Source organism: Catharus ustulatus, chromosome 30 (genome assembly GCF_009819885.2).
Source record: "Catharus ustulatus isolate bCatUst1 chromosome 30, bCatUst1.pri.v2, whole genome shotgun sequence".
Lineage (NCBI taxonomy): Eukaryota > Metazoa > Chordata > Aves > Passeriformes > Turdidae > Catharus > Catharus ustulatus.
Window position 1 is genome coordinate 3,373,308 of NC_046250.1, and position 15,404 is coordinate 3,388,711.

At 53.1% G+C, this 15,404-nt stretch overlaps 4 protein-coding genes across 4 annotated transcripts; all 4 read left to right on the top strand.

The window, feature by feature from the left end:
• The first annotated feature begins 2,781 nt into the window (after positions 1-2,781).
• Positions 2,782-3,367, top strand: LOC117008665 (small proline-rich protein 2H-like). Its single transcript, XM_033082637.1, has one exon. The coding sequence runs from the start codon at positions 2,801-2,803 to the stop codon at positions 3,365-3,367; it is 567 nt and encodes a 188-aa protein (XP_032938528.1). The 5' UTR covers positions 2,782-2,800.
• A 3,853-nt stretch (positions 3,368-7,220) lies between these two features.
• LOC117008666 (keratin-associated protein 5-5-like) lies at positions 7,221-8,666 on the top strand. The gene is made up of 2 exons (XM_033082638.1): positions 7,221-8,218; positions 8,312-8,666. The coding sequence occupies exons 1-2, from the start codon at positions 7,631-7,633 to the stop codon at positions 8,480-8,482; spliced, it is 759 nt and encodes a 252-aa protein (XP_032938529.1). The 5' UTR covers positions 7,221-7,630; the 3' UTR covers positions 8,483-8,666.
• A 1,481-nt stretch (positions 8,667-10,147) lies between these two features.
• On the top strand, positions 10,148-11,180 carry LOC117008868 (spore wall protein 1-like). The gene has a single exon (XM_033082968.1). It carries the CDS (start codon positions 10,797-10,799, stop codon positions 11,178-11,180), a length of 384 nt encoding a protein of 127 aa, XP_032938859.1. The 5' UTR covers positions 10,148-10,796.
• Positions 11,181-14,221: 3,041 nt separating this feature from the next.
• LOC117008680 (loricrin-like) lies at positions 14,222-14,557 on the top strand. Its single transcript, XM_033082651.1, has one exon. It carries the CDS (start codon positions 14,222-14,224, stop codon positions 14,555-14,557), a length of 336 nt encoding a protein of 111 aa, XP_032938542.1.
• The last annotated feature ends 847 nt before the right edge of the window (positions 14,558-15,404 follow it).

Genomic DNA, 15,404 nt, shown 5'->3' on the forward strand with positions numbered 1-15,404 from the left:
GGCTCAGACACAGCTTGGATGTGGACATGGCTGTTACACCACCCCAAAATCTCCTCTTGCTATGTTTGAATGCTCACACCTTCTCTTCTTGCTGCTTTTAGTCCCCTTTAGGAGCCCTGAAGTGAATTTCTGGCGCTGCTCTTCCTTCCCCTCCTGGTGTGTGGGATGTTCCCTCTTCTTTCTTTAATCCTCAATTAGCCACAAATAAAATTTGTGAGTTCTGACCCTGCAAAACTCCTGGGTTGTGTTTATTCATTTCTCTTTGTCCCTTAAACGGGAGCTCGGTTGTGGGAGGTGTTTAGGTTTGCCTAATTGATTAATGTAATTAATTTTGCACGTTTGTCATCCTGTGATCTCCTGTGAGCTCACCTGGGGGAAAACGGGAGCTGCAGGTGGAAAATGTCACCTGAGCAAGAGGAGCAGCACTTTAATTCCATTTGAATATTTCATTATTTGAAATTCTGATTTGACACCCAGCTCACAACCAAAGCATCTCTGTGGCCCCAAAGCCAGAGCTGATTTCTTTTCCTAATGGGAATTTTCCAGAGAATTTGCTGAGCTTTAAAGGAGGGATCTTCAACTGATTAAATAGGCCAGGATCGTTCAGGTTGGAAGAGACTTTAAAGTTTAGAGTTTTAAATCTACCACTAGCCCAGGCTGATCAGATTTAGGCCCAGCCTGATCAGATTTAGGTCCAGCCTGATCAGTTTTAAGTCCAACCTGAAGGATCCAGAAAGACTGAGTCATTTTCTTCATTTTCTCTGGGTTCTGTTAAAACTTCAAGAGGCGAGATCAGAAACTCAATATTCACACTTGGGGATTTGTGAAATCCTCGGGAAGCGGCTCTGAAACTCCTCTGATGTAAAAAAAAAAAAAAAAACCAAAAAATTTTTTAAAATATAAAAGTAAAAATCTAAACCCAGCATAAACTTGGGACTCTGGCAATGAGTTCTAAACCTAAAATCCTGCTTGGCCGTAACAGATCCCGAGTCTTTTTTTTTTTTTTCCATCTTTCCACACAAATCCCGTGGCTTCCCACCAGGCAATTCCACTTCTCCCGGAGCTGCGGAACAAATCACAGCCGAGCGCTGGAGCCGCACCCCCGAATTCTGTGGATTCTTCTCCCGGTGATTCAACCCCGAATTCCACCGAGTACAGCTCCGGGCATCCCTCCCAGAGGCTCGGCGTGGAAATGCCTTTGGAGAGGAATTTTCCTGGTTTAAAAAAGGTCTCGGCCGCAGCAGGGCGAAGTGGAGCAGCTCCCAGAACTCGATCGGAGCTGAAATCCAGAAAGGTGGCGCAGGAAAGGGCTGGCACAGCCTGGGGTTGTTTCTGTGTGAGGTCACCGCTCGTCTCTGTCCCCATTCCGGGTTTTCCACACCTAAAAGGTTTTTCACGCGGGGGAGAATTAATCCATTTAAATCAGGGAGCAAACAGCCCAAAATCGCATCGCGAGCCCGCCCGTGTCCGCGGGGATGCGGGATTCCCATCTCCCATCTCTCAGGAGCTCTGGGTACCACTTTTCCCGTGGTTTTCTCTTTTTTTGGGACATCCCAGGTGTCCGATCCCACCTGACTCAGAACCAGGAGCCCAGGCACGGCCGGGGCTAATGACACAATGGCCACTGGCCCAGCGCAGCGCTAATTGCCGCTGATTAATCGGACGGAGAGTGCCAGAAACAAAACACACACACACACACACACACACGGCCGCGGCCTCAGCGCTCAGCTATTCATTCCCAGGACGTGCCTCACTCCCAGCACGGCTCTCCACGCATTAAAAGCTCCCAGACCCAGCTCTGTCCCAGAACTCCGACTCCCTGTTCAGCCCGGCCCGTTTCTGCTCGCAGGGTGAGTTGGATTCTCTCAGGTTTTTATTTTTTTCCTTGGAAGTGGCCAAAAAAAAAAAAAAAAATGGAGTCGGTGTTTTGTTTTCTTTTTTCCCAGGCTGTTTATGCCCAAGGGCTTGGTCACGCTCGAAGGATTTGTGAGTCATGGGAGAAGCAGCTCCCGAGGGAGCTGGGGGGGCTCAGCCAGGGGAAAAGGAGGCTCAGGGGGAATTTTGGGCTCTGCGCAGGAGGGGACAGGCGGGGAAGGTCGGGATCTGCTCCAGGGGGCAGCGGCAGGAGGAGAGGAGCCGTGCCAGGGCAGGGTCCGGGCGGAATCGGGAGGAATTTCCCCATGGAAAGGGCGACCAGGGATAGGCAGGGGCTGCCCAGTGAGGTTTGGGAGTGTCCAGCGAGGTTTTGGGGTGTCCAGGGAGGTTTGGAGAGCCCAGTGATGTTTGGGAGTGTCCAGCGAGGTTTTGGGGTGTCCAGGGAGGTTTGGAAAGCCCAGGGAGGTTTGGGAATGTCCAGCGAGGTTTGGAAAGCCCAGTGAGGTTTGGGAATGTCCAGCGAGGTTTGGGGGTGTCCAACGAGGTTTGGGGGTGTTCAGGGAGGTTTAGAGAGCCCAGGGAGGTTTGAGGGTGCCCCAGGGAGGTTTGGAAAGTCCAGAGAGGTTTTGGTGTGCCCAACGAGGTTTGGGGGTGCCCAGGGAGGTATGAGGCTGCCCAGGGAGGTTTAGAGAGCCCAGGGAGGTTTGGAAAGCCCAAGGAGGTTTGGGGGTGTCCAAGGTGGTGTCCAGGGAGGTTTGGAGAGCCCAGGGAGGTTTTTGGGTTCCCAGGAGGTTTGGGGGTGCCCAGGGAATTCCTGGCCGCGGCACTCGGAGCTCTGGGCTGAGCAATGCTGATCCAGCACAGGTGACCCCGGAATTCCTTCCCACCCTCAATAACTCCCCTGTTCTGCCATCTCTGCCCCAGGATGCTCCACCAGAAAGGCGGCACCGACCCCGAGCCGTGCCAGCACTCCTCGGGCTGCGGCCACGAGGGCTGGACACGGCCCCGCTCCCCTGAGCACTGCCACCACCCCGGCAGCCGCAGCCACGACCTCGAGGGCTCCTGCCAGAGCCCGCCCCAGGGCTGCCAGCCCTGCCAGCCCTGCCAGCCCCAACCCGCCTCCTGCAAACCCCGGCGCAGGGTGGAGGTGAGCCCGGTGCCCCCCGTGTGCCCCCCGCCCGTCAAAATCCACCGGCGGCCCCTGGAGCAGCACCGGCCCGGCCCGCTCTGCCCGGAGCCCGATTGCTGTGGGAAACCCCGGCGGAGAGTGGAGCAGAGCCCGGAGGAGGATGAGGAGCCCCCGGTGGTGCTGCAGCCGCTGCGGCATCGCTGTCCCTGCAGCCAGCGCTGCCCCCGAGCCGTGCCGCGCTGCCCCCGGGCCGTGCCGCGCTGCTGCCCGCCCGCTGTGCCCCTCCCACCGCACCCCTGCCACCAGCAGCAGCACCAGCAGCAGCAGAAAATCACCCTGGTGCCGCTCTGCGTGAAGAACTGAACCCCTCCGAGAAGATCTGAACCCCTGGGAGAAGAATTGAACCCCCGCGAGCCCTCCCCGACCCCAAGGATGCTCCCCCGACCTAAACAATGTTCCCCCGACCCAAAGAATGTTCCCCCGACCTCAAGGATGTTCCCCCGACCCAAAGAATGTTCCCTCGACCCCAAGGATTCTCCCCCAGCCCCAAGGATGTTCCCCGATCCCAAGGATGCTCCCCCAGCCCCAAGGATTCTCCCCCGACCCCAAGGATGCTCCACCGACCCAAAGAATGTTCCCCCGACCTCAAGGATGCTCCCCCAGCCCAAAGGATTCTCCCCTGACCCCGAAGATGCTCCCCCGACCTCAAGGATGTTCCCCTGACCCCAAAGATGCTCCCCCAGCCCCAAGGATGCTCCCCCGACTCCAAGGATGTTCCCCCGACCCCAAGGATGCTCTCCCAGCCCCAAGGACGCTCCCCCAGCCCCAAGGATTCTCCCCCAGCCCCAAGGATGCTCCCCCAGCCCCAAGGATGCTCCCATCCCCGCTCTCCGCTCCTCGCTGCTCTTTGCACATCAGATTTGGGGTCCGGGCCATCCCCGGCTCGGCCCCAGCACCGACACTTTAAATTTGAACCCGTCGGGTTTTTTGTTTTCCCTGGGGGGCAGCAGCTCGGGTTTCCGCGGATTTCTCTTCTCACCGCGCTCTGGTTTCGAGGGTATTTGAGAGGACTTGAGGAGGAAAAACTGAACCGCTGTGGGGAGGAGCATCGCGGACTGCTGCGGTTTTATCTCCCCCCCGTGTATTCAAGAATAAAGTTGAAAATTATTTAGCAAATTTGGTTCCTCTCTTTCTTGCCCCCACAAGCATCACCGACATCTCAACGAGGTGCTGAAAGCAGCTAAAACTCTCTCCTACATTGAAATTAAAACTCGTAGGTTTAAATTAAAGCTCGTACATTTAAATTAAAATTTGTAGACTTAAATTAAAACTCCTGTGCTTAAATTAAACTTGTACATTTAAATGAAAACTCGTACATTTAAATTAAAACTCCTGCGTTTAAATTAAAACTCGTAGATTTAAATTAAAATTCGTGTGCTTCAATTAAACTCGTATGTTTAAATGAAAACTCGTACATGTAAACTTGTACATTTAAATTAAAACTCGTAGATTTAAATTAAAACTCGTACATTTAAACCTGTACATTTAAATGAAAATTCATACATTTAAATGAAAACTCGTAGATTTAAATGAAAACTCGTACATTTAAATGAAAACTCGTGCATTTAAACCAGAACCAGGGTTCACACAGAAGGATTTTCAGCTCTGTGGAAAATCCTCCCGACCATGGATCCCAACCAAGCCGGGAATGAACATCTGGATTCCGTCATGCCCTGGAAGGAAGCAGGCACGAGGATCCTCATTACTGAAATGTTAATTATGTTAATGAGCACGGGAGGTGTGGCCGTGCATGCCGGGGATGCCTTTTCGGGGCTCACGGGTGAGCTGCTCCTTCTCCAGAAAAGCCTCCCACAAGTTAAAATAAAATTAAATAATTAAAAATAAATTTTAAAATAAAATAATACAAAATAAAATAATATAAAATAAAATAATAAAATAATTGAATAATTAAAATAAATAATTTGATTTCTTTGTGTTCTCTCCGTGTCGCCCTCACACGACCACGGCAGAGAGCTGAGAAGGAAAAAAAAGGAAATTCATCCTCATTTTCTTCACCACAATTTGTTTCTCTCATGTCTAATTCCAGCCAACTAAAAACCACTCACCTGTGGGATTTGCCTGTTTTTCATTTGGGATTTTCTTCCCAGCCCTTCCCAGTTCCCAGTGCTGGGACTCAGAGCCCACAGACCAAACCCAGTTCTGCCCTCGCCTCCAGCTCCAGTTTGGTCCAGTTCATCTTCCAGGCTGCTTCCACCAGGCCCTGCATCCCAGTTACCCATCCCAGTTATCCCAGTTACCCATCCCAGTTATCCCAGTTACCCATCCCAGTTATCCCAGTTACCCATCCCAGCTATCCCATCCCAGTTATACCAGTTACCCATCCCAGTTATCCCATCCCAGATATCCCATCCCAACTGCACATCTGGAATTCAGAAATGGAGGAAAAACAGGAACAAGGAATGGTTTGGGGTGGGAGAGACCTCAAAAAAACATCTGGGGGTTGAGGTGAGGAAATTCCACATCTGTAATTCAGAACTGGAGGAAAAACAGGAGCAGGGAATGGTTTGGAGTAGGAGAGACCTCAAAAAAACATCGGGGGTGATGAGGTGAGGGAATTCCACAACTGGAATTCAGAACTGGAGGAAAAACGGGATCATGGAATGGTTTGGGGTGGGAGAGACCTCAAAAAAACATCTGGGGGTTGAGGTGAGGAAATTCCACATCTGGAATTCAGAAATGGGGCAGAAACAGGATCATGGAATGGTTTTGGGTGGGAGAAACCTCAAAAAAACATCTGGAGGATGAGGTGAGGGAATTCCACATCTGGAATTCAGAAATAGAGAGGAAAGAGGAGCATGGAATGGTTTGGGGTGGGAGGAACCTTTGGGATCATCAGAAATGGAGAAGAAACGGGAGCACGGAATGGTTTGGGTTGGCAGAGACCTCAAAAAAACATCTTGGGGTTGGGGTGAGGGAATTCCACATCTGGAATGGAAACATGGAGGAGAAACAGGAGCAGGGAATGGTTTGGGGTGGGAGGAAACTTTGGGATCATCAGAAACGGTGGAGAAATAGGAGAATTGGATGGTTTGGGGTGGGAGAGACCTCAAAAAAACATCTGGGGGTTGGGGTGAGGGAATTCCACATCTGGAATTCAGAAATGGAGAGGAAACATGAATACGGAAAGGTTTGGAGTGGGAGGAACCTTTGGGATCATCAGAAATGATAAAGAAACAGGAGCACGGAATGGTTTGGGGTGGGAGACACCTCAAAAAAAATCTTGGAGTAGAGGTGAGGGAATTCCACATCTGGAATTCAGAAATAGAGAGGAAACAGGAACACGGAAAGGTTTGGAGGGGGAGGAACCTTTGGGATCACCTCACTCCACCTCCCACAGGCAGTGACACCTTCCAGGCTCCCAGCCCTGTCCAACGTGGCCTTGGACACTTCCAGGAATGAGGAATTCCCTGGAAAACTCGTGTCAGGGCACACTTGGTGACTGTGAGCTGGCTCTTCCCATCACCTGCTCGTGCTCCTGCAGAGCGGAGCCATCCCTGCCCTGACTCACAGCTCACCCTGCACTGGGTGAATAATTCCTTTATTACCCGCCTCACACAGCCCCAGTGGGGCCCTTTTATGTTGTAATTAAAATGTTATAATTAAAAGATGCTTATCAGAAATTGTGAGTCAAGTAGAACGCACCGGGAACAGCATCCAAACGGAGGAGATGTTTGGACAATAAATAATTTAATCCTAATTCCTGCTGCGTGGTTCATGGGGAGCACTCGAGGATCTATAAAAGCCCCAGGGCCCCCTGGCCTCACACATCCTGTTCACATTCAGCACCTGCACGGAGAGCTGGTGAGACTCTGGGGGATGGATTTGGGAGTCTGGATTTGACAGTTTGGATTATTTGGGAGTGTGGATTTAAGGGTCTGGATTAAGGAGTCTGGATTTGGAGATTTGGATTTGGCAGTTTGGATTAGGGGGTCTGGATTTGGGAGTCTGGATTTGGGGATTTTGATTTGGGGACTCTGGATTTGGGGATTTAAATTTGGCAGTTTGGATTAGGGGGTCTGGATTTGGGAGTCTGGATTTGGGGATCTGGATTTGGGGATTTGGATTTGGCAGTTTGGATTTGGGAGTCTGGATTTGGGAGTCTGGATTTGAGTCTGGATTTTGGGGTCTGGATTTGGGGATCTGGATTTGGGGATCTGGATTTGGGAGTCTGCACTTCGGATGCAGTTTAGATGCAGTTTAGATTCAGTTTAGATTCAGTTTAGATTCAGTTAAATGCAACTTAGATCCACCTTAGATTCCGTTTAGAGTTTAAATTCAGTTTGGATTCAGTTTAGATCCAGTTTAAATTCAGTTTAGATCTAGTTTAGATCCAGTTTAGATTCAGTTTAGACCCAGTTTGATTCAGTTTAGATCCAGTTTAGATTCAGTTTAGATCCAGTTTGACCATTGTTGGGCACCTGCCGGACTCTCCCCTCCATCCAGCACAAACCCAACTCATCCCCCGCCAAACCCCGCGGTTTAGGCGCAACCACAGGTGACTCTGACACCAATTCCCTCCTCCAGGTCCTTCCCCACAGCCCCACCATGATTTACTCCTCGGGCCGAGAATCCTTCTTCAACCTCAACTCCACGTGGTACGACCCGGCGGGTTCATGGCTGGACACGCGGCGCACGCCCTTCCGCTACGGCTACTCGGGCTGCTGCTCCTCGGGCTGCTCCAACGAGGGCGTGCAGGGCATGTGCGGCCACGACTACCGGCACTACGGCTACCGCCAGCCGCGCTGCGCCGAGCGCTGCCACGGCTACTCGGGCTCAGCGGGCGCGTGCCATGGCTGCGTCAGGAGGCCTACGGGCTGCCAAGGGGGTTCAGGGGGCTACGGGAGGTCCGTGTGCGCTGAGAGGTGCCAGGGTTCCTCCGGGGGGTGCCAGGGAGGGGGGTCTGGCTGTGTCAGGAGGCCCACGGTCTACCAAGGGGGTTCAGGGGGGTGCCAGGGTTATGGGAGGTCTGTGTGCTCCGAGAGGTGCCATGGTTCGGTGGTCCAGGGTGGGAAACCTTGCTGTGGGAAACCAGTGCAGAGCATCCCAGTTCAGAGCTGTCCCCAACCAGTGCAGAGCTGTCCCTGTCCTGCTCCAGTGCAGAGCATCCCAGTTCAGAGCTGTCCCCAACCAGTGCAGAGCTGTCCCTGTCCTGCTCCAGTGCAGAGCATCCCAGTTCAGAGCTGTCCCCAACCAGTTCAGAGCTGTCCCTGTCCTGCTCCAGTGCAGAGCATCCCAGTTCAGTGTCCTGCTCCAGTTCAGAGCTGTCCCCCACCAGTGCAGATCTGTCCCTGTCCCTGTCCCCCTCCGGTCCAGCAGAGCTGTGTGCCCGTGGCCAAGGGCATCCCCCGCCAGCAGAAGAGGCAGATCTGCAAAGTTCCAGCCCAGAAGATCAAGTAAAAGCCGCGAGGAGCGAGGGGGAACAAAAGGAATTTGTCCCTCTCTGTCGCCGTGTCCCTGCCCCGCGCTGTCACCCAACTCTGTAACTCACCCTAAAGCTGTGACCCACTGGCACTGTGGAATTTAAAATTCTCCTCACCTCATTCCACAGCAGATGTGGAGGCAATAAAAAAAATGCTGGCTCAAATCCCCGTGACATTTGTGGTTTGTTTTTTTTTTTTTTCCTCTCTGTCCCTCTCGGTGGCTTCTGGTCCTTCTGGTGGCCAAAGCTGGGTTTGCAGCGGCCTCACAAGGAGGTTCGGGGTTGGTTCCACCTGGTGGCTCCTCATCCCCACTCCAGGCAATTTCCTGGCCTGTGAGTAACAGTTCTCATCACTGAGTGCTTCTGTGATCAAATATTAATAAAGCTGTGCGAGGAAAATCCGCGTTTCATCAGAGAGGGAAAAAGCAGAGGGGATGTTTGGGACCGTGGGGCAACGGGTATAGCTGGGTTTGCTCCACAAACCTCCAAAAATCCCAGCAGAAAAAAGGCAGGAAGAGGATTTGGGAATGGCCCCAACAGGGTGAAAGGCCCCAAATTCCTGCTGGGGTCTGGCAGGGTTGGGAGAAGAATCCCCTGCGAGGATTTTGGGGCTGCTGACACTGCCCAAGCCTCCCTTGCCAACCTCTGCAAAGACAATTCCTTCATCAAACCAACAAATTTTCCCAAAAAAGCGATTTCCCTCTCAGAGTGGATCCAGGGATGCCTCTTCAAAGGGCAGGAACTTTGTGGGGGATCAGAACCCGCTGTAGGGTCCTGTCCCACACGGGGCCCCCAGCTCCTGCTCAGCTGTTTGCCTCCATCTCCATGGAGTTCCCAGCGATGGAACAGGTTTATCCCCACGCAGGCAATCAGGGCTGTAATTAATCGTGAATAATGAGTTTCACAAGGATTTTCATTCTCCCGATGTTTGTGAAATGTCCCGAGTCGTGCTCGGATTTCTTCATCCATCAATTCCGGTGATTCAGCTCCTCTGGGCACCAAGGAGTCTCCTGGACTCTGGGCTTGATTTTATTTTCATTCCGTTCAGGTTATTTTTAATATCACAGTGGCCTCTAGAGTCCTGTGGGAGATCAGGAGCACTCCACAAAGTCACTTTTGTCCCCAAAGAAAAGCATTAAAGACGCAGATCCCGAAGTCCTCCCGATCCTAGCGCGATGTTTCCCACATCCCATGGGGCTTTAAACTCCTTCTGTTGCCTTGAAAGCCTTTGAGTAAAGAAAGCACCAACTTGAGAAATCCCAACTTTCATTTTAGTGCTTCTTTGCTGGCTTTATCCAGAATTTTTTGTGTTTGTTTGATGCTACACCATGTCCAAATATGTTTATTTTTACTACCCACCACCGTGGGGCTTTTTTTTTTTGTTCCCTTTCCCTTGAATTTCTGGGTTTCCTTTAGAACCCCACAATCCCACATTCCGTCCCTATTCAGTTCGGGCTTTGGGCACAAGGAACAGGCGAACAACAGCCAAAAGGCGACAAAAAAATCACCAAAAGGTGACAAAAAAATCATCAAAAGGTGACAAAAATCATCAAAAGGTGACAACAATCACCAAAAAGTGACAAAAACCATCCCAGTCCCGCGGCACGAGCGGGTCAGGCGTGGTGGGGAATTATCATTTTTCTGGAGTAACAAGGCGAAGGTCGGGATATTGATCTGCTCCGTGAGTCAAGGCGGCAGCGCAAAAACTCCCAATTAGCCAAGAGCTCGGGGTGCTGAGCAATCCGTGGGGCCCCATCGAGTTTCCGGAGGCCAGGCCATAAAAGCGCTCGCTCCCTGCTCCTCCTCATCCTCTCCGGTCCTCAGCGCATCCCGCCGAGCTCCTCCTGATCCAGGTGAGTCCAGACCCGTCTGATTTTCGCACCTTTAACGCTCTGCGGCTTCTCCCCGCTCTCCTGAGCTCTTGGGCGCTTCTCCTCTGCGTCCTGTCTCCTTCTGCCGAGTTGGAAAATGTAAAAATTCCTGGCTGGGTGGTTGAGCGCTCTGCGTGTCTCGCTCTTCTCTTTTTGCTTCTCTCTGATGTGAAAGACTCGCCCAGAGGCCACCACGGCAGGCGCGGGGTGGCAACTCTTCCGCTGATTGATAACTCGGCTTGGGATCGCGGAATTGTGGAATTGTGGAGTTGTGGAATTGTGGGAAGGGTTGGGTTGGAAGCTCATTGATTTTTGGGACTCCCCCCAAAACCATCCCAGGGTGCTCCAGCGCCGCCTCGGACATTCCCAGTGTTCCCGTTACCTTCTCTCACGGGAGAGTTTTCCCAGCAGGTCTCCAGCCATGTGCTCCCGCCAGGACAAGGACCAGTGCCACCAGCAGGAGCGGGCCTCGTGCCACAGCAGCGGGTCTGGCTGCCACGGGAGCGGTGGCGGATCCGGTTGCCGTGGAACCAGCGGATCTGGTTGCCATGGAAGTGGTGGCGGATCCGGTTGCCACAGGAGCAGCGGGTCTGGTTGCCATGGAAGCAGTGGTGGATCTGGTTGCCATGGAAGCAGCGGATCCGGTTGCCATGGAAGCAGCGGATCTGGTTGCCATGGAAGCAGCGGATCTGGTTGCCGTGGGAGCAGCGGATCCGGTTGCCACGGGAGCAGCGGGGGCTCCTGCCAAGGAAATCCTCAGCAGTGCCAGCAGCAAATCTACCAAGTGTCCTCAAAGATGAAGTGAGCGCCCCGTCAGCTGTGGGTGATCCACAGGATCCCACATGTGATCCACGGGATCCTGTGTGTGATCCACATGATCCCACGTGTGATCCACAGGATCCCACATGTGATCCACAAGGCTTTCCCGGCTCCTGTGCCGTGTCCTGAAGGCTTTGCATGCCCCCAGCAATTCCCAAGGAATTTTTTCCTTCCCCTGCCCTGCCCTGCCCTGTAACGTGTCCTGAGCTTCTCTGAAATAAACGCTGTTCATGCTGGCACAGGTGTGTTTGGATCAGTCTGTGACTACATCTGAGCCCCCACAACCCCTAATTTGGGAGAGGTTTTGAGTCAAAGAATCCTATAGATAAAAAAACAAACTTTTTTTTTGTTATTTAGCCCCAAAATGGTGACAAACCCACAACCAGCCTTTCGAGAAACGCCGTGCCCAGCCCTGCCCGAGCTCTGGGTCGTGCCAGGGGCGTTGCTCGATCCTTACACAACGAGCTGCTGGATTTCTGCTCAGCTTGTAATTAAAAGGAATTGGGTAATTTATTGCTCCGGTATTGCCATTCACAAAGTGGATGTTGCCGTGATAAGATCGCTCTCGAGTGCGTCAGGAGGATCAGAAATTTCTGGCATTGCTGAAAAGGGTGCAGGCTGCACTCCCTCCCTGTTTTGGGAGCAGGGAAGGATCCTTGGCCAAATCTGGGATTTGCCTTGAGCCCACCGCTCCAAATCCCATTTTCAAGGCACATTAAGGTGGTCAACCACAAAATGCAGAGGTGCCCGTCGTTAACGAACTCAGAGCAATTAAAACACGAGGAAATGAGCACAGGGAGATGCCAGGAGCCAAAAATTCCTTCGAGTCTTTTTTCCCCCAGAGGTCATTGACCACATTTCTGCCGAGGCCAGAACAAAACCCAATTAGTGAGCGGCGCCCAAGCCCAGGCACAGCGTGCCCTGATGCTGTTCTAGATCATAGTAGAGGTTTAGCAACACAAAAGGAGCTTCGGATTGCTCACCTGGCTCCTTCCCCTGCCCTGTGCTCCCACCTTTCCCAGAATCCCAGAATCCCAAAATCCCAGAATATCAAAATCCAAAATCCCAAATCTCAAAATCCAAAATCCAAAATACCAAATCCCAAAATCTAAAATCCCAAAATCCCAAATCCAACAAGTGTTTGGGTACCAACCAATGTTGGTGGCTCCCGGATGGCCCCGTGGTCACCACAGAACCTCGACCAAAGACAAATCAAAGGCAGGAGAGCTCGGGAGGAAGGGAAATATTTCCCACTCCGTGTTTCCTTTTCACACCGACAAATCCACAGGAAAATCCGGGTTTTAGCTTTTATTTGCTGCCTGTTTATGGTTTCAGTGCCTTCCACAAGCAGCGGCAGAAAAGGGTCAAGCAAGCCCTGTGGTCCTGAAGAATTCCCAGCCCACGCAGCAGAAAGGTACAGGGAGTATCCCAAATTATCTCCGTGTGGGGCTGAATAGCACCGGGATTTGCTGGCCAATTAGGAGCTAATTGGGGATCAGGGAAAATTATTTTGGACACAAAAAGGGTGTTCCTGCAGCTCTGGAGAAAGTCCCGGGGGTCTGCAGGCTCCTCACCACCGAGGGCTCCCATGGGATTCTTCCTCCTGTTCCTCCTCTTCCTCCTCCATCACAGGAATAAAACCACGGCTCCAGAATTGTTCCCTGGCTGAGACTCAACCACATAATTAAGCACCTTGCTAATCCTGGATCAGCCCAGGGCAGGGCTTATTCCTTCCCAAAATAAGAATTCCTGCTGCCTGTGGAAAGTTTGGAATTTCCTCGCGGCCCCGTTGTGTTTTGGTGGCAATTCCAGGCAAAATCCCAAAATCCCTGAGGTTGGAAAAGCCCTGCAGGTCATGGAGTCCAAGTTGTGCCCAATCCCCACCTCGTCCCCAGCCCAGAGGGTCTGGAATTCCTTGGACACCTCCAAGGGTGGCCACTCCAAAATTCCCTGGGTAACCCCAGGAAAAAAATTCCTCCTGATTCCAACCTGCCCCTGCTGTCAGGGAGTTGTGCAGAGCCAGAAATCCCCCCCTGAGCCTCCTTTCCTCCCCTGAGCCCCTTCCCAGCCCCCTCAGGACTCTCCAGCCCCTTCCCAGCTCCGTTCCCTCCTCTGGAGCCACTCCAGCCCCTCTTGGACACAGCCCTGGCACGGAGGGAATCCCTGTTGGACAAGAGTTTCCTCCTTCCCCAAAACTTTTTTGGCACTTCCCGGCCCATCTCAGTTTCCAGAGGGGTTTGTAGGTCTGGAGAACCTCAGGACACGCTGGAGGGATGTTGGGATTTAGGGGTGAGACATCATTTCCCCCACTGAACCCAAAGCACTCCTGGGTGTGATCAACACCAAACCTGACCTGGGGAAACCGGGGCCGCCCACACGACTCCCCCGGCCCTGCAGAGCCGGCAATTAAACTTCTGTGGACAGGAAAGGCGACCTATAGGGAGAGGCAATCCCAGCGTGGATGGGGTGAGTCACCCCAGGAGCCCGAGGAACGGGGAGGCGAAAAAAAATAAAAAAATAAAAAATAAAAAAATCCATGGGCTAATTAAATGAACGGGCAGAGTTGTGGCACAGGGAGGGGCTGTTCCTGCATGTGGGGTGTGCAGGGAGGGTATAAAAGTGCTGCTGTCCCCCAAAGCCTCATTCCCTCTGATCCCTTTGCTCGTCTCTTCCCTGCACAAGCAGCTCAGGTAAGAGCTGGGGGGGCTCCAAAACCCTCGGAGTTTGGATCCTCACGCCTGGAACTGGGCTGGGATTTGGGATTTGTTCTGGGAGTGGGTGAGGAGGGAGCCCAGGAGATGAGGTAGGCTCTGGGGAGTTGGCTTTGGAAATCCTGGCATGGTCTTGATGTCCCCAACACCTCCGGGTGGGACAATCCCAGCGGGGAAAAACATCCAGGAAAGCTTGGAAGGGAAATGCGGGATCCGGGAAAGGAACACCCGCACTCTCCGTGCTTGGGAAGAGGGGAGAAGGAAGGAAAAGGCGCTGCCAACTCCTGTGTGCCCACAGGTGAGCCAGCCCAGCGCCATGTGCTCCCGCCAGGACAAGGACCAGTGCCACCGGCAGCAGCGCCAGAGCAGCTCCGGGGGCTGTCACAGCTCGGGGGGCGGCGGCTGCCACAGCTCGGGGGGCTCCGGGGGCTGCCACAGCTCCGGGCGCAGCTCCGGGGGCTGCCACAGCTCGGGAGGTGGCGGCTGTCACAGCTCGGGGGGCTCCGGGGGCTGTCACAGCTCGGGAGGTGGCGGCTGTCACAGCTCCGGTGGCTCCGGCTGCCACGGGAAGCCGCAGCAGCAGCAGCAGCAGCAGCAGCAGGTGCCGCAGGTGCCGCAGGTGCCGCAGGTGCCGCAGCAGAAGATGAAGTGACAGCAGAGGATGAGGTGACAGCAGAGGATGAGGTGACAGCCCCCCGAGTGACAGCGGGGCTCACGCCTTGTCCCTGGGCTGTGCCTGGCCGGTAAATGTGACAATAAAGAGTCGCATTCCCGAATTCTCGTGTTTTGGTGTTTCCTTAAACTCCTCATCCTCGTTTTCCAGAGTCGAGGATGCAGCCCCGGATGGGATTTTTGGGATGGGATGTGATTCAGAACCAGGGAAGCAGCCCCTAAAGGGATTTTTGGGATGGGATGTGTTTCAGAAACAGGGAAGCTGCTCAGGGAGGGATTTTTGGGATGGGAGGTTTTCCAGGGCTGGGGAAGCAGCTCGGGGAGGGATTTTTGGGATGGGATGTTCTCCAGAGCCAGGGGAAACCCCCGGGAAGGTTTTTTAGGGCTGGGAGGTTTTCCAGAACCAGGGAAGCATCTCGAGGGGGCTTTAGGCTGGGGGGTTTTTCAGAACCAGGGAAGCGGCTTGAGAAGGGATTTTTATGATTTGATGTGTTTCAGAACCAGGGAAACCCCCGGGAAGGGTTTTAGGGCTGGGGGGTTTTTCGGGGCTGGGGAAGCTGATCGAGAAGGAATTTTTGGAATTTGATGTGATTCAGAACCAGGGAAGCTGCTCGAGAAGGGATTTTTGGGATGGGATATTCTCCAGAGCCAGGGGAAACCCCCGGGAAGGTTTTTTACGGTTGGGGGGTTTTTCACAACCAGGGAAGCATCTCGAGAAGAGATTTTTGGGATGGGATGTGTTTTGGAATCAGGGAAACACCCGGGAAGGGTTTCAGGGTTGGTGGGTTTTTCGGGGCTGGGGAAGCAGCTCGAGAAGGGATTTTTGG

Coding starts and splice junctions, on each gene's coding strand:
- LOC117008665 (XM_033082637.1), top strand. CDS start 2,801: ATGCTCCACCAGAAAGGCGGCACCGACCCCGAGCCGTGCCAGCACTCC.
- LOC117008666 (XM_033082638.1), top strand. CDS start 7,631: ATGATTTACTCCTCGGGCCGAGAATCCTTCTTCAACCTCAACTCCACG. Junction 8,219..8,311: donor AGAGCTGTCCCCAACCAGTG/CAGAGCTGTCCC, acceptor GCTCCAGTGCAG/AGCATCCCAGTTCAGTGTCC.
- LOC117008868 (XM_033082968.1), top strand. CDS start 10,797: ATGTGCTCCCGCCAGGACAAGGACCAGTGCCACCAGCAGGAGCGGGCC.
- LOC117008680 (XM_033082651.1), top strand. CDS start 14,222: ATGTGCTCCCGCCAGGACAAGGACCAGTGCCACCGGCAGCAGCGCCAG.